Consider the following 23,252-nt stretch of genomic DNA (forward strand, 5'->3'; position numbering starts at 1 on the left):
TCTGGCATTGTAATTTTTGTGGTTAAAATTATAAGATTTTTTTATTTAAAACATAATTGAGTTTGAAACTCCGGTGCCAGTGAAAGCGTTATTGGGATCAAGCCAATGATGTATTGTTAAACAGCATAAAACGCGTACACGTGTCAACTAAACCCAACTCAGAATATTTTCTCCTATACAGAACATATTCATTTAAATTGTAACAAATTTACATGCATGGTTATACATTAACATGGTAATGCTATATTGAAAATCAGATCGGAGATTTTTATATTTAGGTTAAAAAAAATATGTTTTATGCATTTTTCTTAAACCGTTAGTTACGGTTAAAGCTATAAAACATTAATTTTCGAACGGAAATATAATAATCTACAATCTGATTGTTTTCTGCAATCTTGTATCATTAGTTTGCTGATATATTCGCAAAAATGTGCTTTTTTCAATACAAAAAAAAATAAAAAAAAGTTGTAAGAATGGTAAATCTGTGAGAGTGCAGCTTTAAAATATTAAACAAATAAGATATTTCATTTTAATTAAAATACTTGTAATCATTGTCTTGATAAAAATGTAATATTTAACATTGTGATTTTGATATCGACTTCACACACTTTTGTATTTTCAAGCGAGGTCTTTTTGTCCCTGTCCGGAATAAGTCATTGCTTCTTTTGTAAACGGATCGATGATTAGTAAATTCAATTAGATAAATAAATATACAAGAAAACACAAGTCTTTGTCATATTAATTTTGTTGAATATTATCCACGTTGTGAGCAAAGGTAAGCACGGGAACGAAACGAAAAGTCAGTGATTTAACTTTTAACATCCAACATTGAAAATCTCCATGGTAACATTTATTGATGCGTGTATTGTTTTTGTATAAAGACTTCAACAATTTTATATTTTGGCACTAATCCCGTCTGTCCGGTTCTTCTATTCTTTCCTATAATAAACCCCTTTTCTTGAACTTGACTCTGCTTGAAGGTGTTTGTTATGATGACGTCACCGACCTAAAATTGAAGAAGAACATTTTATGGATATTTACCGTTCATGGCAGATTTGACAATGCTTACACAATGCTTAAGAAACTATAGGGAAAACAATTTGGCTTAAAAGTGAAGATAACGATGAGCCGGTATGAATTAAACTATAGTCCGTTTCCATGTTATTGCTGGTATGAATCAAACTATGGTCCGTTTCCACGTAAGGGCTGGTATGAATTAAACTATAGTCCGTGTCCACATTATGGTTGGTATAAATCAAACTAGAGTCCGTTTCCACGTCATGGTATCATTGTAAAGGACAAAAGAACATGACCCTGTTTTGGTTCGAAACCAAGTTGTCTTGTTTGAGATACCGCCATATCTCTATAGATAGTTATTGAATATAAAAAAACTGCTTTAGTTGATTTTATAGGGCTTTACCATTATAACATTATTATTGATAGCAACATAATGAAATCAACTCGATTAATTAACGATTTCATTATTTTACGATTCCAACTTCACGAGTTGAATTGCACCAACGAGTTATCCGGAAATGTCTCGCTTTCAAAATAGATCATCATTCCGATGCATGCATTGCACAAATCTCCTACGCATTGTTATCCCTTGATGAGAAGATCACCTACGCAATTAGCTAGACATTTGTACGGAAAAACAAAGTACCCGCTATGTGGAATTCGGTATTACACGCATATTAAAACACTGTTGTGGTGTGATTTACAAATTAGAAAAACACAATTACAATAGAAGCTACAGTAGCAGGCCCAATTTCTCAAAACTTCTAAAGTTACATCAGGATTAAGCTGAGTTCACTATTTTTATTTTTCAATAATTTGCATAATATTTACTTCTTTGAGAGTGTAAATTCATTATTATAATGATCACAATAAACCATTTTCATTTATCAAAATTCAAGTGTGTATTTCGGCTAATTCAAATAAGCTACATAAGCCTGTTAAGCTTAAGAAGTTTCGAGAAATTAGGGCCAGTCATGTTTAAATGCACAAAGGTCAAGGATAAACAAGCACCAAAAAAGAGACAAATGTTACAAGGAACAACTCTCAAAATATCGCCATTAGTAAACATTGGGCAGCCGTTTCGGAACGGTCAGTAAATGTTTAGAAAATTTAAGAATTCGCTTTTTAAGTTAAACATTTTTTCTTACCTTAAAACTTATTTCCATATGCACTGGATAACTATGGGGCATCATAGCAGTATATATTCTTGATAAGTGTAAATAATAAAACCAGTCCACATCTACGGAAACTGCTCTGTCGAAAGCATCCCCTGTTTGTACGTGCATGAGTTCGTACGCCAATCGACATATCTGTTAAGCCATGTTTAGATGTATTCATATACACACATATATATGATATATAGTATAATATATAAAATCAGATTCTTATGTATTTTGCATGATTCTGAATCGAATATTTTTACTTTTTATAATTCGAGAACTCACGGAATTTATTAGGAGTTGTAGTGGTTTAAAAGAAACTAGACCCCAGATAGTCCAAAAATCGGCCAATACAGTATTTCTTGAACACAAGCCTATAATTGCAAATGTCACTTAGTTGGAGGCTGATAATAAATTATTTTACATGATTTTAGAACAAACGCAACAATCATGTTGCTGTCTCATCTGAGTTTCGCCGTTTTAAAATAGCGCATAATGGTTTCCCAGTTTAAATAATATCTGTTTATGACTTCAAAAAAATATACCGACGCTATTTTCAAACTTACTGGATTTAACGTGGTAAACAACCACCAGTGTGTTTCAATTTTTCTAGCAATTGTAGCATCTGGTGTGAAGTCACTTTAAATTTACAGAACACACACGAAAGAACAAAACGCATAAGTTCAAAATTTCAAAACACACAAAATCATGTGATAAAGCATTGCATTTGGAAATTAAATGCACATGAATTTGTCAATAATATGTACTAAACGTGTAATTGGCCATGACGTATTGACTAGAATTTCAGAATATATTTCGCTATATATTAGGATTTAACATTTCAGTTCACATGGAATGGGTCCTTCTTTAGAAAAAAATCATACGTTCACTGCACTGACAAGTTATTCAACCCCTCAGAACTGCAATTAAAACACTCATTAACGATTTTCTTTTATCCAACAATTATCAAGAAATTTTAAATGTCAGTACACATCTATTTAGTATATGCATTGTACTTACATTAGAACTCATGGTACACACGAGAAAGTCGCATCTTGACAACAAAACAGTGTCGCGAACAATTGCATCCATTGCCAATTTTGACGTTCGAGTTTTAACATTCGTGGATTGCTTTGTTGTGGTTTTGTTGAACATAAACACATACTCTGGGTATCTGTAAAGAGGTTTAGTACACATATAGAATTAAAAACATAAGGGGTGACCAAAACCAAAAAAGACAATGGATCAATTGAAATCTTTACAAACTTTTGCTCGGCTTCGAAAATAACTTCGACGTTGTCCGACGCCAAATACACCTTGCGCTCAACATGGCCGTGAACTGCCTCGTATGCATTGTACCTGGTTATTTGTGATAAATTGGTGTCAATTTTTACAGAAAAAGGTGAACATCTTCATCTACCATTTAACCTAGAAATTTGTGTTTACAATGTGTCAATTTCTACAGAAATAGGTAGACATCTTCATATACATGTATGTATCACCGTTCCTGGCGATGTGTGTACTATGCTTGTAAATATATGTTGACATAGGCAGACAACTACACATATGTATCACTGTACCTAGTAATAAGTACATATTAATAAAATAGATACCTTTATACATGTTTCATTGTACCGGGTAATTTGTGAAAAATGTGTGTTAATCTATACAGAAATAGCTTGACCGCTCTATATATGTTTTATAAATTAAAGTGCATTTCAAGATCTTTTTGGACATATATAAGTTCTTAAAGTGTTGTTATGGAGATTGGTATGAACCAATATAAAAACGAAACACTAAAGAACTCTAACGTACAAAAGAAAAAGGCAAATTACTTCATTCATTTGCATTAGGCATACTTATCCAAACATTGACCTTTAAAATATACTAACCAATCAGCCACATTGATCATGTACTCTTCTAATGCATGGAACCTCGCCTCTGGACCAATCTTGTCCGTTCTTCTTACGTGCACCCTTAAACAAAAATTTATAGCAGTCAGTAATCATATTTGATACATGGTTACTCAAAATTAATGTACTTTTAACCAACATTTATAGCAGTCAGTATTCATAATTGATACATGGTTACTGAATATAAATGTACTTTTAACCAACATTTATAGCAGTCAGTATTCATAATTGATACATGGTTACTGAATATAAATGTACTTTTAACCAACATTTAAAGTAGTCAGTATTCATAATTGATACATGGTTACTGAATATAAATATACTTTTAACCAACATTTAAAGTAGTCAGTATTCATAATTGATACATGGCTACTGAATATAAATGTACTTTTAACCAACATTTAAAGTAGTCAGTATTCATAATTGATTCATGGTTGCTGAATATAAATGACTTAAAAAACATTTATAGCAGTCAGTATTCATAATTGATACATAGCTACTGAATATAAATGTACTTTTAACCAACAGTTAAAGCAGTCAGTATTAATAATTGATACATAGCTGATGAATATAAATGTACCTTTAACCAAAATTTATAGCAGTCAGTATTCATAAATGATATATGGCTACTGAATATAAATGTACTTTTAACCAACTGTTTTAGCAGTCAGTATTCATAATTGATACATAGCTACTGAATATAAATGTACTTTTAACCAAAATTTATAGCAGTCAGAATTCATAAATGATATATGGCTACTGAATATAAATGTACTTTTAACCAAAATTTATAGCAGTCAGTATTCATAAATGATATATGGCTACTGAATATAAATGTACTTTTAACCAACTGTTTTAGCAGTCAGTATTCATAATTGATACATGGTTACTGAATATAAATGTACTTTTCACCAACATTTAAAGTAGTCAGTATTAATAATTGATACATAGCAACTGAATATAATTGTACTTTTAACCAAAATTTATAGCAGTCAGTAATCATAAATGATATATGGCTACTGAATATAAATGTACTTTTACCCAAAATTTATAGCAGTCAGTATTCATAAATGATATATGGCTACTGAATATAAATGTACTTTTAACCAACAGTTTTAGCAGTCAGTACTAATAATTGATACATAGCTACTGAATATAAATGTACTTTTAACCAACAGTTATAGCCGTCAGTATTAATAATTGATACATAGCAACTGAATATAAATGTACTTTTAACCAAAATTTATAGCAGTCAGTAATCATAAATGATATATGGCTACTGAATATAAATGTACTTTTAACCAACAGTTAAAACAGTAAGTACTAATAATTGATGCATGGCTATTGAATATAAATGTACTTTTTACAAATATTTCAAGCAGTCAGTATAAGTAATTGATACATGGTTACTGAATATAAATGAATTTAAAGAACATTTATAGCAGTCAGAATTAATAATTGATACAAGGCTTCTGAATATACTATAGCAGTCAGTATTAATGATTGATACATGGCTACTGAATATACTATAGCAGTCAGTATTAATAATTGATACAAGGCTTCTGAATATACTATAGCAGTCAGTATTAATGATCGATATATGGCTACTGAATATACTATAGCAGTCAGTATTAATAATTGATACATGGCTTCTGAATATACTATAGAAGTCAGTATTAATGATTGATACATGGCTACTGAATATACTATAGAAGTCAGTATTAATAATTGATACAAGGCTACTGAATATACTATAGAAGTCAGTATTAATAATCGATATATGGCTACTGAATATACTAAAGAAGTCAGTATTAATGATTGATACATGGCTTCTGAATATACTTTAGAAGTCAGTATTAATAATTGATACATGGCTACTGAATATACTATAGAAGTCAGTATTAAGAATTGATACAAGGCTACTAAATATAGTATAGCAGTCAGTATTAATAATTGATACATGGCTACTGAATATACTATAGCAGTCAGTATTAATAATTGATACATGGCTACTGAATATACTATAGAAGTCAGTATTAATAATCGATACATGGCTACTGAATATGCTATAGCAGTCAGTATTAATGATTGATACAAGGCTACTGAATATACTATAGCAGTCAGTATTAATAATTGATACATGGCTACTGAATATACTATAGCAGTCAGTATTAATAATTGATACATGGCTACTGAATATACTATAGCAGTCAGTATTAATGATTGATACAAGGCTACTGAATATACTATAGCAGTCAGTATTAATAATTGATACATGGCTACTGAATATACTATAGCAGTCAGTATTAATAATTGATACATGGCTACTGAATATACTATAGCAGTCAGTATTAATAATTGATACATGGCTACTGAATATACTATAGCAGTCAGTATTAATGATTGATACATGGCTACTGAATATACTATAGCAGTCAGTATTAATAATTGATACATGGCTACTGAATATACTATAGCAGTCAGTATTAATGATTGATATATGGCTACTGAATATACTATAGCAGTCAGTATTAATAATTGATATATGGCTACTGAATATACTATAGCAGTCAGTATTAATAATTGATACATGGCTACTGAATATACTATAGCAGTCAGTATTAATGATTGATACATGGCTACTGAATATACTATAGCAGTCAGTATTAATGATTGATACATGGCTACTGAATATACTATAGCAGTCAGTATTAATAATTGATATATGGCTACTGAATATACTATAGCAGTCAGTACTAATAATTGATACATGGCTACTGAATATACTATAGCAGTCAGTATTAATAATTGATACATGGCTACTGAATATACTATAGCAGTCAGTATTAATGATTGATACATGGCTACTGAATATACTATAGCAGTCAGTATTAATAATTGATACATGGCTACTGAATATACTATAGCAGTCAGTATTAATAATTGATACATGGCTTCTGAATATACTATAGCAGTCAGTATTAATAATTGATATATGGCTACTGAATATACTATAGCTGTCAGTATTAATGATTGATACATGGCTACTGAATATACTATAGCAGTCAGTATTAATGATCGATATATGGCTACTGAATATACTATAGCAGTCAGTATTAATAATTGATACATGGCTTCTGAATATACTATAGCAGTCAGTATTAATAATTGATATATGGCTACTGAATATACTATAGCAGTCAGTATTAATAATTGATATATGGCTACTGAATATACTATAGCAGTCAGTATTTATAATTGATACATGGCTACTGAATAAACTATAGCAGTCAGTATTAATAATTGATATATGGCTAGTGAATATACTATAGCAGTCAGTATTAATAATTGATACATGGCTACTGAATATACTATAGACGTCAGTATTAATGATTGATACATGGCTACTGAATATACTATAGAAGTCAGTATTAATAATTGATACAAGGCTACTGAATATACTATAGAAGTCAGTATTAATAATCGATATATGGCTACTGAATATACTAAAGAAGTCAGTATTAATGATTGATACATGGCTACTGAATGTACTATAGCAGTCAGTATTAATAATTATTACATGGCTACTGAATATACTATAGAAGTCAGTATTAATAATTGATATATGGCTACTGAATGTACTACAGCAATCAGTATTAATAATCGATATATGGCTACTGAATATACTAAAGAAGTCAGTATTAATGATTGATACATGGCTACTGAATGTACTATAGCAGTCAGTATTAATAATTAATACATGGCTACTGAATATACTATAGAAGTCAGTATTAATAATTGATATATGGCTACTGAATGTACTACAGCAATCAGTATTAATAATCGATATATGGCTACTGAATATACTAAAGAAGTCAGTATTAATGATTGATACATGGCTACTGAATGTACTATAGCAGTCAGTATTAATAATTATACATGGCTACTGAATATACTATAGAAGTCAGTATTAATAATTGATATATGGCTACTGAATGTACTACAGCAATCAGTATTAATAATCGATATATGGCTACTGAATATACTAAAGAAGTCAGTATTAATGATTGATACATGGCTACTGAATGTACTATAGCAGTCAGTATTAATAATTAATACATGGCTACTGAATATACTATAGAAGTCAGTATTAATAATCGATATATGGCTACTGAATATACTATAGCAGTCAGTATTAATGATTGATACATGGCTACTGAATGTACTATAGCAGTCAGTATTAATAATCGATATATGGCTACTGAATGTACTACAGCAATCAGTATTAATAATCGATATATGGCTACTGAATATACTATAGAAGTCAGTATTAATGATTGATACATGGCTACTGAATATACTAAAGAAGTCAGTATTAATAATTGATACAAGGCTACTGAATTTACTATAGCAGTCAGTATTAATAATTGATACAAGGCTATTGAATATACTATAGAAGTCAGTATCAATAATTGATACAAGGCTACTGAATTTACTATAGCAGTCAGTATTAATAATTGATATTTGGCTACTGAATATACTATAGAATTCAGTATTAATAATTGATATATGGCTACTGAATGTACTACAGCAATCAGTATTAATAATCGATATATGGCTACTGGATATACTAAAGAAGTCAGTATTAATTATTGATACATGGCTACTGAATGTACTAAAGAAGTCAGTATTAATAATTGATACATTGCTACTGAATATACTAAAGAAGTCAGTATTAATAATTGATACAAGGCTACTGAATTTACTATAGCAGTCAGTATTAATAATTGATACAAGGCTACTGAATATACTATAGAAGTCAGTATTAATAATTGATACAAGGCTACTGAATTTACTATAGCAGTCAGTATTAATAATTGATATATGGCTACTGAATATACTATAGAATTCATTATTAATAATTGATATATGGCTACTGAATGTACTATTGCAGTCAGTATTAATAATTGATATATGGCTACTGAATATACTATAGAAGTCAGTATAAATAATTGATATATGGTAACTGAATGTACTATAGCAGTCAGTATAAATAATTGATATATGGCTACTGAATGTACTATAGCAGTCAGTGTTAATGATTGAGACATGACTACTGAATGTACAATTGCAGTCAGTATAAATAATCGATACAAGGCTACTGAATCTACTATAGCAGTCAGTATTAATAATTGATACAAGGCTACTAAATATACTATTGCAGTCAGTATTAATGATTGATATATGGCTACTGAATATATTATAGCTGTCAGTATTAATAATCGATACAAGGTTACTAAATATACTATTGCAGTGAGTATTAATAATTGATATATGGCTACTGAATGTACTTTAGCAGTCAGTATTATTTATCGATACATGGCTACTGAATGTACTATAGCATTCAGTATTAATAATTGATAAAAGGCTACTGAATATACTATAGAAGTCAGTATCAATAATTGATACAAGGCTACTGAATTTACTATAGCAGTCAGTATTAATAATTGATATATGGCTACTGAATATACTATAGAATTCAGTATTAATAATTGATATATGGCTACTGAATGTACTACAGCAATCAGTATTAATAATCGATATATGGCTACTGGATATACTAAAGAAGTCAGTATTAATTATTGATACATGGCTACTGAATGTACTAAAGAAGTCAGTATTAATAGTTGATACATGGCTACTGAATATACTAAAGAAGTCAGTATTAATAATTGATACAAGGCTACTGAATTTACTATAGCAGTCAGTATTAATAATTGATACAAGGCTACTGAATATACTATAGAAGTCAATATTAATAATTGATACAAGGCTACTGAATTTACTATAGCAGTCAGTATTACTAATTGATATATGGCTACTGAATATACTATAGAATTCATTATTAATAATTGATATATGGCTACTGAATGTACTATAGCAGTCAGTATTAATAATTGATATATGGCTACTGAATATACTATAGAAGTCAGTATTAATAATTGATATATGGTAACTGAATGTACTATGGCAGTCAGTATAAATAATTGATATATGGCTAATGAATATACTATAGCAGTCAGTGTTAATGATTGAGACATGACTACTGAATGTACAATTGCAGTCAGTATAAATAATCGATACAAGGCTACTAAATCTACTATAGCAGTCAGTATTAATGATTGATACAAGGCTACTAAATATACTATTGCAGTCAATATTAATGATTGATATATGGCTACTGAATATATTATAGCAGTCAGTATTAATAATCGATACAAGGTTACTGAATATACTATTGCAGTGAGTATTAATAATTGATATATGGCTACTGTATGTATTTTAGCAGTCAGTATTATTTATCGATACATGGCTACTGAATGTACTATAGCATTCAGTATTAATAAAAGATACATGGCTACTGAATATACTATAGAAGTCAGTATTAAGAATTGAGATATGGCTACTGAATATACTATAGCAGTCAGTATTAATAATTGATATATGGCTACTGAATGTACTATAGCAGTCAGTATTAATAATTGATATATGGCTACTGAATGTACTATTGCAGTCAGTATTAATAATCAATACATGGCTACTGAATTTACTATAGCAGTCAGTATTAATATCCTATATATGGCTACTGAATATACTATAGAAGTCAGTATTAAGAATTGATATATGGCTACTGAATATATTATAGCAGTCAGTATTAATAATCGATACAAGGTTACTGAATATACTATTGCAGTGAGTATTAATAATTTATATATGGCTACTGTATGTATTTTAGCAGTCAGTATTATTTATCGATACATGGCTACTGAATGTACTATAGCATTCAGTATTAATAAAAGATACATGGCTACTGAATATACTATAGAAGTCAGTATTAAGAATTGAGATATGGCTACTGAATATACTATAGCAGTCAGTATTAATAATTGATATATGGCTACTGAATGTACTATAGCAGTCAGTATTAATAATTGATATATGGCTACTGAATGTACTATTGCAGTCAGTATTAATAATCGATACATGGCTACTGAATTTACTATAGCAGTCAGTATTAATATCCTATATATGGCTACTGAATATACTATAGAAGTCAGTATTAAGAATTGATATATGGCTACTGAATATACTATAGAATTCAGTATTAATAATTGATATATGGCTACTGAATGTACTATAGCAGTCAGTATTAATAATTATTATATGGCTACTGAATATACTATAGCAGTCAGTATTAATAATTGATACAAGGCTATTGAATATACTATAGCAGTCAGTATTAATAATTCATATATGGCTACTGAATATACTATTGCAGTCAGTATTAATGATGGTCGATCGATACAAGGCTACTGAATGTACTATAGCAGTCAGTATTAATAATTGATACAAGGCTACTGAATGTACTATAGCAGTCAGTACTAATAATTGATACATGGCTACTGAATATACTATAGCAGTCAGTATTAATAATTGATATATGGCTACTGAATATATTATAGCAGTCAGTATTAATGATAGATATATGGCTACTGAATATACTATTGCAGTCAGTATTAATGGTCGATCGATAAAAGGCTACTGAATATATTATAGCAGTCAGTATTAATAGTAGAAACATGGCTACTGAATATACTATAGCAGTCAGTAATAATAATCGATATATGGCTACTGAATATACTATTGCAATCAGTATTAATATTCGATACAAGGCTACTGAATATACTATAGCAGTCGGTATTTATGATTGATACATGGCTACTGAATATAAATGACTTTAAAAACTTTTATAGCAGTCAGTATTAATAATTGATACAAGACTACTGAATTTACTATAGCAGTCAGTATTAATAATTGATACAAGGCTACTGAATATACTATAGAAGTCAGTATTAATAATTGATACAAGGCTACTGAATTTACTATAGCAGTCAGTATTAATAATTGATATATGGCTACTGAATATACTATAGAATTCATTATTAATAATTGATATATGGCTACTGAATGTACTATAGCAGTCAGTATTAATAATTGATATATGGCTACTGAATATACTATAGAAGTCAGTATTAATAATTGATATATGGTAACTGAATGTACTATAGCAGTCAGTATAAATAATTGATATATGGCTACTGAATGTACTATAGCAGTCAGTGTTAATGATTGAGACATGACTACTGAATGTACAATTGCAGTCAGTATAAATAATCGATACAAGGCTACTGAATCTACTATAGCAGTCAGTATTAATAATTGATACAAGGCTACTAAATATACTATTGCAGTCAGTATTAATGATTGATATATGGCTACTGAATATATTATAGCTGTCAGTATTAATAATCGATACAAGGTTACTGAATATACTATTGCAGTGAGTATTAATAATTGATATATGGCTACTGAATGTACTTTAGCAGTCAGTATTATTTATCGATATATGGCTACTGAATGTACTATAGCATTCAGTATTAATAATCGATAAATGGCTACTGAATGTACTATAGCAGTCAGTATTAACAATCGATACATGGCTACTGAATATACTATAGCAGTCAGTATTAATTATCGATATATGGCTACTGAATAAACTATAGAAGTCAGTATTAAGAATTGATATATGGCTACTGAATATACTATAGAATTCAGTATTAATAATTGATATATGGCTACTGAATGTACTATAGCAGTCAGTATTAATAATTGATACATGACTACTGAATGTACTGTTGCAGTCAGTATTAAGAAAAGATACATGACTACTGAATATACTATAGAAGTCAGTATTAAGAATTGAGATATGGCTACTGAATATACTATAGCAGTCAGTATTAATAATTGATATATGGCTACTGAATGTACTATAGCAGTCAGTATTAATAATTGATATATGGCTACTGAATGTACTATTGCAGTCAGTATTAATAATGGATACATGGCTACTGAATTTACTATAGCAGTCAGTATTAATATCCGATATATGGCTACTGAATATACTATAGAAGTCAGTATTAAGAATTGATATATGGCTACTGAATATACTATAGAATTCAGTATTAATAATTGATATATGGCTACTGAATGTACTATAGCAGTCAGTATTAATAATCGGTACATGGCTACTGAATATACTATAGCAGTCAGTATTAATAATCGATATATGGCTACTGAATATACTATAGAATTCAGTATTAATAATTGATATATGGCTACTGAATGTACTATAGCAGTCAGTATTAATAATCGGTACATGGCTACTGAATATACTATAGCAGTCAGTATTAATAATCGATATATGGCTACTGAATATACTATAGAATTCAGTATTAATAATTGATATATGGCTACTGAATGTACTATAGCAGTCAGTATTAATAATTGATATATGGCTACTGAATATACTATAGAATTCAGTATTAATAATTGATATATGGCTACTGAATGTACTATAGCAGTCAGTATTAATAATTATTATATGGCTACTGAATATACTATAGCAGTCAGTATTAATAATTGATACAAGGCTATTGAATATACTATTGCAGTCAGTATTAATAATTGATATATGGCTACTGAATTTACTATAGCAGTCAGTATTAATAATTCATATATGGCTACTGAATATACTATTGCAGTCAGTATTAATGATGGTCGATCGATACAAGGCTACTGAATGTACTATAGCAGTCAGTATTAATGATTGATACAAGGCTACTGAATGTACTATAGCAGTCAGTACTAATAATTGATACATGGCTACTGAATATACTATAGCAGTCAGTATTAATAATTGATATATGGCTACTGAATATATTATAGCAGTCAGTATTAATAATAGATATATGGCTACTGAATATACTATTTCAGTCAGTATTAATGGTCGATCGATAAAAGGCTACTGAATATATTATAGCAGTCAGTATTAATAGTAGAAACATGGCTACTGAATATACTATAGCAGTCAGTAATAATAATCGATATATGGCTACTGAATAGACTATTGCAATCAGTATTAATATTCGATACAAGGCTACTGAATATACTATAGCAGTCGGTATTTATGATTGATACATGGCTACTGAATATAAATGACTTTAAAAACTTTTATAGCAGTCAGTATTAATGATGATACATGGCTACTGAATATACTATAGCAGTCAGTTTTAATAATTGGTACATGACTACTGAATATATCATAGCAGTCAGTATTGATACAAGGTTACTGAATATAAATGTACTGTCAACCAACTTTTATAGCAGTCAGTTAACATAAGTGATACAAGGTTACTGAATATAAATGCCGCTTTAACAACAGTTATAACAGTCAGTTTACATAATTCAGTCATGACTATTGAATACAAATGGTAAATGGTAACAGACACATGAATGACAAGTGCTGTATAATAACAATTTTTTTTTGTTTTAAAGTCGTAACACTATTCTAAGTTTAAATTAGAATGCAATATACAATTGGATTGACAAAGCTGGTATATCCATTATTTTCTTTTTGGTTTTCTCTGTGTGCTTAGGTTTTCCAAAAAGTACAAAGTCTGTGAATTGTTTAAACCTATGTTATACTGAGATCGATTCTTTTAAGTGTGTTTTGCAATATTTATTTCTCATTTATAATTACTAATAGACAGATATAGAACACATAATGTTAAAATGCTACATGTACCCGACAACTGGGGATGTGAACGACATTGTCTGAATTGCGTCCTGAAATATTCTCGAAAGTTTATCTTTCCCCAGCATGACGTATTCAGCCATTACTCCTATCCACCAAGCTGACGGATGTTTGTTGAAGGAAAACAATTTCTTGGCCAAATGATTTGGAATTTCCGTTGGATTCGTAATTGAATTTCCAGATGCGGGCATCGTCAGTTCTTCAAATGAAGAATACTTTGCAAGGTCTTTCTCTACAAATAGTAAGTACAATTTAAATCAATAGTTGAGTGTTCATTCCGAAACCCTGTAAGAATATATGGTAACATTGGTTAACTCTTTCGTTGGTAATAGAAGTACCAATACTTTAGGATATATATATTTAATCCAACACTTTCATTGGTATTAAAAGTACCAATACTTTAAGATGTATACAATTAATCCAACACTTTCATTGGTATTAGAAGTACCAATACTTTAAGATATGTACAATTAATTCAACACTTTCATTGGTATTAGAAGTACCAATACTTTAAGATATATACAATTAATTCAACACTTTCATTGGTATTATAAGTACTAATACTTAAAGATATGTACAATTAAATCGACACTTTCATTGGTATTAGAAGTACCAATACTTTAAGATGTATACAATTAAATCAACACTTTCATTGGTATTAGAAGTACCAATACTTTAAGATATATACAATTAATCCAACTCTTTCATTGGTATTATAAGTACTAATACTTAAAGATATGTACAATTAATCCAACTCTTTTATATCAAGCTCTTTCATTGGTATAAGTAATATCAATACTTAAAAGATATATACAATTAACCAATAGTATGGGTTTGTTTATCTGTAACATTTGGAGCAGCGTAATTACTATAAATGCCAACTTAACGTATAGCTCTAAAAAACAATAAGAGCCTAATGACTATACAATATCACAAATGACTTGTCGACAATACACAGTCTTAAGACAAAGTTTATTTCCAACGAAGTTAAATAATAAAACATTAAAACTTACCATTGTTTATATTCATTGAATTTGATATCGAACAAGGCCAATGATGCCTATGTTTTAAATTCATATAACTTCCCCAATTCGTCGGAATAAATGTAGGGTCCTTTGCATCCATGACCAATGCTCTCTGTGAGGAAAGAGCAGCTACCAAACAACTAAGGGTTCTGTGTATAAAACTTCCTATAGGTGTCCAGAACACATGCAGACACGTCAAAATTCTAGATGAGTTACATTGGGGAGATTCCTAGAAGCAAACAGAATGAAAACATGCATGTTTGAAATGTAATCTAATATGAAAGCTGCATCCTCGATTTGATTAAAAATGTGCAATAATTGTGCACTTGAATAATTAGTTCAATTCTGCCAACGCCCCCTTGCACCGCTTAAGCGCTATTAAATCTTTGTCGATATTGATTCCGCAAAAATATATAACTTTTCTTTAAAATTTATTATGTACTTGAACGCATTATACTAGTCATCAGAATTTTTCAAATGGTAAAATCTAAAGACCAAATACTTCTTCCAATCGGACAAATCAACTTATTAAAACTTTCAGGCGATATTAGTTCGGGTATTTGTACAATAGCTCCTTCACTTTGGTTGAAAAGAAAATCACTTAAAGGCAACGTAAGTTAATGGAATAAATCCTCATCAAATATTTGCATATAATTATATTCTGTTTGTACTGGATATACAAAATAATTATGAAAATATTTGATGTAGATATACGTTGTTACTTTGTATCCAGTACAAACAGATATTTGCAATGTTCATATTTTAGCAATTAAGGGCAATCTCTTTCATGCAATTTTTTTGATAAGGCTACTTTTATCCATGTATGTACAATACGTGTGTATGGTTATTAATTGTTTTTATTCGCGTAAAATCTGATTATTTATAAAAAGTGCACTGCTGCATCTTTCAAATATGTTCAATATGACATGATAAAAAAGAAATAAATCTTTTATTCAACTCTTTAAAGATGCACTCTTACTCCCAAATAAGATTTACCACAATTAAAGATATTGTTTTAATATTCCAAAAAGGATGAATAAATGTCGAAAAAAATTGTTCTTATGAAGGATACGGAGTTGAATTTGAACTAAATGAGCATAAATCACGGTATTTCTACCTTATAAAACTATAGAAGACCACAGTAAATCTTTTAGCATTCACCAATCATTTAATATTCTTGCGCTTTCTGCTATTCAATACACTGTTACAATCTTGTTATTAGTAACTAATATTTTCCATAAATGCATTATTTAGTAAAAAGTTAAAGGTTTATCAGTCAATATTTATGTTTGTTATGCATGTGTATGTATTGATTTTGAATCAGAGTGTCACTTTAATCTTTTAATCAGCCTTAAGGTTATTTTTTTTCTTCAAAATACTAACAAAGAAAGTATTTTATATAGTTTGAGACGTTACACGCCATATGTAATGTATACAATAACGTTATATAATATTTATAATGTAGAATATACCATTTCTTTTTAGTCATTTATTGTAAATGGCTTTAAGGTCTAAACTATAGATGCAGTGTGTATTTGTTAATACGAGTGCATAAAATAGGTGACCTCCAAATAATTCAATTTACTGAGCATAAATATTTCCCAAAGGATAACTCGTTACGACCCAACCCCTTAGTGCCGTACGTACCATACATATTCTTAATTTATCAACGTGTACCTTATATTGATTCAGATGATATTGGACCTCACTCTGCAGCTCACGTGACATCTTTATTCTCCATTCGTTACCCGTCTGATGTCTGATTTGTTCTTCTAGGATCGCCCTTGCGAGTTCACTAGCATGTAAAATAAATTAAATACAAGGATATAATATATATTGCCAATGTCGTATGGTTACAAATTAAATATATATAAAAAACTAACTTTTAATACATTTATTTTGTATTTGAAACCGAACAAACATTTGAACCAAAAAACTGATATAACAAGCCATCGAGCATTGCTAGCAATTGTCCCCCATCAGGTTTGTTGCCATAGTTACAACTTTTTTTTAAATATGTTTACTTGACAACAAAAGAAGAAGTGCATAATCCCTCTATGCCCTTCTTTTTACGTACCAGATTTCATGATTTTAGCTTTTTAATACTTTTTGGGTTATATTTAGATTCTCCCAAAAGTATTATTTTCACTTATTTGTAGCCATAGCAACCACAATAATTGTCGAAAACAAACGACGTTCATAATACTATAATGGCCCTAAGAAGATAAGAAGAATATTACGTCTGCAGTTTAAGAAGCTTCTTGCACACATTTGATAACGTTTCCATTATCCCAGAATCGTTTGCAGACAGTTCCTTCAAACCTTCACATCTTTTGAGAACAAACTCGGCAAAATGGCCAAATCCTTTGTCGCGATACCTTTGTATTAGTTCCTTTTGAATTGCCTCGTTAATCGGCAACCGATCCTTTCTCTATAACAACAATAAGAATATATGAGTTTGAGTGCACACACACGCACGCACGCACGCACGCACGCACGCTACCCGGGCGGCTTAATCCTCTTATTACTCAATTCAAACGAACTGATGCAGATGAACAACCTTAAGAATTTAAGGACCGGATAATATATAGACAGTACAAAGTTCATATTTAAGAGAGAAAACATATGTTCAATACCTTTTCACATTTTTGGCATCTTAATTTTTAGTATGGAATTACAAGATTTTTTTATTTAAATTAAAAAAATGAGTTTAGAAAATCCGATGCCAGTGGTATTACCTATAAAGGTCTTACTTCTGTTTTCATTTCTTTTGATTGATTTCTTATCTGTGATTATATACAGTCTGTGTATACCACGTAATAAATTACGTCATATATACTACGTCGGAAGGCAACATTTTGCTTAAAAATAAAGACTTAAATTAAAGATAACTTTTCTTTTACTACAACGTTTTAAATATAACAAAGGGCAGTCTATGCCGCTTAAGGTGCCCCGCCTTTGTTTTATTGTCGAAGTTTGATAAGGTGATTAGTTTAATCAAACACTTCGACAAACCTGTTTCCAAATTTCCATAATAATGTTTTGACAGTGCTTCGACAGACGGCCGTAATGTGAAAAGGTTTGTCAAAGTGTTTTAAGACACTAAACTCTCAATAAAACTCTGGTAAAGACCGAATGCGGGGCTCCGTAAACGGAGTAGACTGCGCTAGTTTCATTTAAAATGGTGAAGAAATACTGAAGTTATCTTTGTTCAAAGTCTTCATTCAAAGCAAAATGTTGCTTCCCACGTAGCATTTATGACGCAATTTATCACTTGGTATACACACACTGATATACTTAGCGACGATATGCGTCCAGAATTAATGCCAATAAAAGCGTTTTCTCAACTTTTTACAACGTCTTGAAGTTTAAGATCAATCTGCGTAGATGGGAAGATTTCTTCAAAGGTATATAACATATTTTCTTTAACTCTGGAATTGAATACAAAGTTGTACAATACTACTGGATAAAAATATCTTAGCAAATGTATTTTTACGAAATATTTATAACCATCTTGTTTACCGATGCTTTATCGAATTCTATAGTCTGTTGTAACAAATGTTACCATGGCAAATAAAGGTAATTATTGTTGTTGTTGTTGTTGTTGTTGTTGTTGTGAAAACCTTACAATTCCTGATGAGTTCTGTAAGAAAATGTATTTTTAATGAAGAAACAGAGTATTTATTTCTTAAGGCTGTGATTAAGTTAATTTATAACACTCAGTATTGAATATATATAATATATGAAATTACTAATAAAAACATTTTTTTGTAATGTGACTTTTCATCCTTGTCACATTACTTTTCATCCTTGTAGATACTTATAGATAAACACTATATCCTGATGCGGAGCGCATGTTTCCCTTTTATATTCATCTTGTTAAATAATTTACCACTATCCCAAGAAAGCAGTGATCAGGGGCTGTTTCAGGAATTGGCGTTAATGCTGCACTCTCACAGATTTACCGTTTTTACAACTTTTTTTATTTTTTTGTCTTGGAATGAGCATTTTTTTTGAGAAAATATTTGCAAATCAGTGATATAAGACTGCTGACAAAATATCAGATCGCAGATTTTTATATTTCCGTTCCAAATTTCTTAATTATTTTTTTTGCCTAAGACTTTTACTGACGGTTTAAGAAAAAACAGTAAACATCAATTTTCAAACTTATAAATAAAAATCTGCGATCTTATATTTTGCCAGCCGTCTTATATGACTGGTGTTCATGTATTTTCGAATAAATTGGCTCGTTCCAAGACAAAAAATGTCAAAACGTTGAATCTGTGAGAGTGCAGCTTTAAAGGAAAGAACGAATGCCCCTTGCTCAACGACTACAAACAACACACGATTTTAGTTAGTACTATAGCAGTGTGTGTATACCACGTGATAAATTACGTCATATATGCTACATCGGAAGGCAATATTTGCTTAAAATGAAGACTTAAATTAAAAATAACTTTACTTTTACTACACCATTTTCAATGAAACAAAGGGCAGTCTATGCTGCTTTAAGAGCACCGCCTTCGTTTTATTACCGGAGTTTGATTAGGTGATTAGTTTCCTCAAACAAACCTGTTTTCAAAATAATGTTTTGACAGTGCTCCGTCAGACGGCCGGATTGTGGAAAGGTTTGTCGAAGTGTTTTAAGAAAACTAAACTCTCATTCAAACTCTGGTAAAAGACCAAAGGCGGGTCTCCATAAGCGGCGTAGACTGAGCAAGGTTTCATGTTAAATGGTGAAGAAATGGTGAAGTTATCTTTGTTTAAAGTATTCGAAGCAAAAAGTTGCATTTATGACGCAATTTATCACTTGGTATACACACACTGTATAGGGCTAAACGTCGTTTCGAAGGAAAGATTTTGTCATTTCAGTGTGGTATATTGCTTCCAAACGCATTCTTTTCATAACCTTTCTTTATTCATAAAACAAATGTTAACTTGAACAATTTTAGAGGGGGCGCGCACCGAATGCGCCCCAGTCTAAAACCGCGAGTGTATATGCTATTTCGTAGTTGATTTTAATAACATGCGAATTAATGCGCCATAAGGCATAGTAATGACATTCAGATATGAACACCAGAATGCATCGATTATCTGGTCTGATGGTCTGAAATATATGATGGCATACCAAACATGCCTTCCGGTGGGTTATAGAGAGTTATCAGTGCAAATAATGATATTTCACTTGTTAAACGATTTTCCACAGGAACAAACAATTATCTTTTAATTGAATAACTATTATATTCTACTATAGCCTATTGATAAATTTATATATGTGTGTATATGCTTCATCACTATCTATCATTATTGGTATTTTCAATATACCATAACATGTTAATTTATAACCATGCATGTAAATGTATTACAATGTAAATGAAAAGTCTCTTATAACAGGATTAAGCTAAACCCACTATTTTTGTCTTTCAATATTTTGCGTTTTATATGCTCCTTTAAAAGTTTTTATACTTAAGATAGGAATTATCGTTACGATTATCACAATAAATCATTTTTCATTTATAAAAAATCACTATAAGTATGTATTTTGGCTAATTGAAATAAGCATCTTAAGCCTGTTAAGCTTAAGAAGTTTCGAGAAATTGGGTCCTGTATAGGAGAAAATATTCTGAGTTGATCTCAGTTGAAACGTGTTTGCGGTGTCATCGGCGGGTTGGTCGTGAAAACGGGGTGGTCGCATATAGGGGTTTTACTGTAAATGTAGTACAATGCAAATGAATCTGTCCTGTATAGGAGAAAATATTGAGTTGAGTTGAGTTGAGTTGATACGTGTACGCGTTTTATACTGTTTAACAAAACCTAACTGGCTTCATCTCAATAACGCTTCAGACCGTTACGTTATAAATCATTGTTAATTGTTTCAAAAACGTTTGTAATTAACTCAAACTTACTCCAATAAGGCGCTTACGTCCGACAAAGTACTATTCATGTAGTTCTGCATAGACGTGGTTTTCATATCTTGAGCAATTTCAACAAAGTATCTCTTTGCTTGGGATGCAAAATGTAGCATCATATTCGTACTATTGAAATCTAGTTTTGTGAGTGTCGAGACGGAGTTCTTTTTTGGTTCTTTTGTTGGCATAATAACTGAAAAACAATTGAGAGTTTCATGAATTCATCGTTTAAGTGTTCTTTATGAAAAATATTGCTTAAACCAGTGTTGCAGAATTTTACAAATAATAATATAACTTGGCTATGGAAATATTTGTAAATCGGTACTTACGAAGAGCTGATTGTTTGTTGACGAATTCGTATTTACAGATAATGAGGACTAAACTTGCTCCACAAATCGCCAATAAAGCATGTATTCCTTTCACACGTGTCATTTTTATAAGAACTATAGCAATCCGTTATCCGAGTATTCCGTCAAAAATTGATATTTTTCCAAAGAAAATGTTAATGTTGAAAGTCAAAACTTTTTTTTCTTCTTCACTTTTGCATCAATATCAGTTTTGTTTTGGTGAGATCAGACACGTTTGACCATTTGCGTACTTTTTTATGGAGGCTATTTGTTGCCAAAAGTCCAGACGCGTTAATTCCCAATATGTGCTTCTGAATCGTTTTAAATATCTCTTACATTTGTCAATTTAGACGTGAAAACGTTGTTTCTATGCGCCAGATGTTCCGTATCTATATTACTTTTGTCATTATAATAGGCAAAATGAATTCATTATTTGACATCGATAATTTCCTGCCATAATGTGGCAGTTCTTACCCTAAGAATGTCAACTGTGTTTGCAAATCTGAAACTGTATGTAGGTGTGAACTCCTAAAACCAGTTAAAAGATAAATTGAGACTTGCAGTGTTAAAAACATATTTAATTTCTCTCACTTCAAATTTGTCATAATTTCCTCAACAGCTGTTGCCAATTTGTGCTTAGCTTCTAGTGTATTAGTTGCATTCATTCGTAACATTTCAAAACGTCGTCGTATGAAATCGGGAAAATGATTGTAGAATGTCTTCTTATGTCGCAATACTAATTCACGACGGACATTATGAGTCAGAGATATGTTATTTGTCTGGAAAAAGGAACCATATCAGAGGTTGATGTATTAAAGGAACAATTGAGTTGTTGTTAAAACATCTTTTCCATTTGGCAACTTTTTTAAATCCTGAAATTTCATTTTTCCTGTTTCAGAACATTTAAGATTAACCCATTAATAAATGGGTTACATTATCGTGCTACTGAATATATCATCTCATCGCGCCATTGGTGCCATTGGCGATGTATTAAATCTTGCTGCCTGGTGACCCCGCATAAATTTGGTATTCTTTGAAAAGATATGGCCTGCTGATTACTGTACAAGCCAAGTAGCCAAAACCATACTGTAACCTTGTTTAGTGGTATCAGGATCACAATGATACAACGGAACCTGCAGGGACAAGCCCAGTATCCCAAACCATACT

General features: G+C 30.5%; 1 protein-coding gene across 1 annotated transcript; it reads right to left on the bottom strand.

Annotated features, from left to right (window-relative positions):
• On the bottom strand, nt 1-22,698 carry LOC128214808 (alpha-(1,6)-fucosyltransferase-like). Its single transcript, XM_052921471.1, has 11 exons — nt 22,068-22,698; nt 21,736-21,931; nt 18,070-18,260; nt 17,507-17,624; nt 15,818-16,058; nt 14,796-15,036; nt 4,070-4,153; nt 3,444-3,536; nt 3,198-3,351; nt 2,166-2,327; nt 1-1,006 (listed from the first exon to the last, which is right to left on the bottom strand). Exons 3-11 carry the CDS (start codon nt 18,114-18,116, stop codon nt 851-853), a joined length of 1,296 nt encoding a protein of 431 aa, XP_052777431.1. The 5' UTR covers nt 18,117-18,260; nt 21,736-21,931; nt 22,068-22,698; the 3' UTR covers nt 1-850.
• Nucleotides 22,699-23,252: the final 554 nt, after the last annotated feature.

This window comes from Mya arenaria, chromosome 13 (genome assembly GCF_026914265.1).
Source record: "Mya arenaria isolate MELC-2E11 chromosome 13, ASM2691426v1".
Taxonomy (NCBI): domain Eukaryota; kingdom Metazoa; phylum Mollusca; class Bivalvia; order Myida; family Myidae; genus Mya; species Mya arenaria.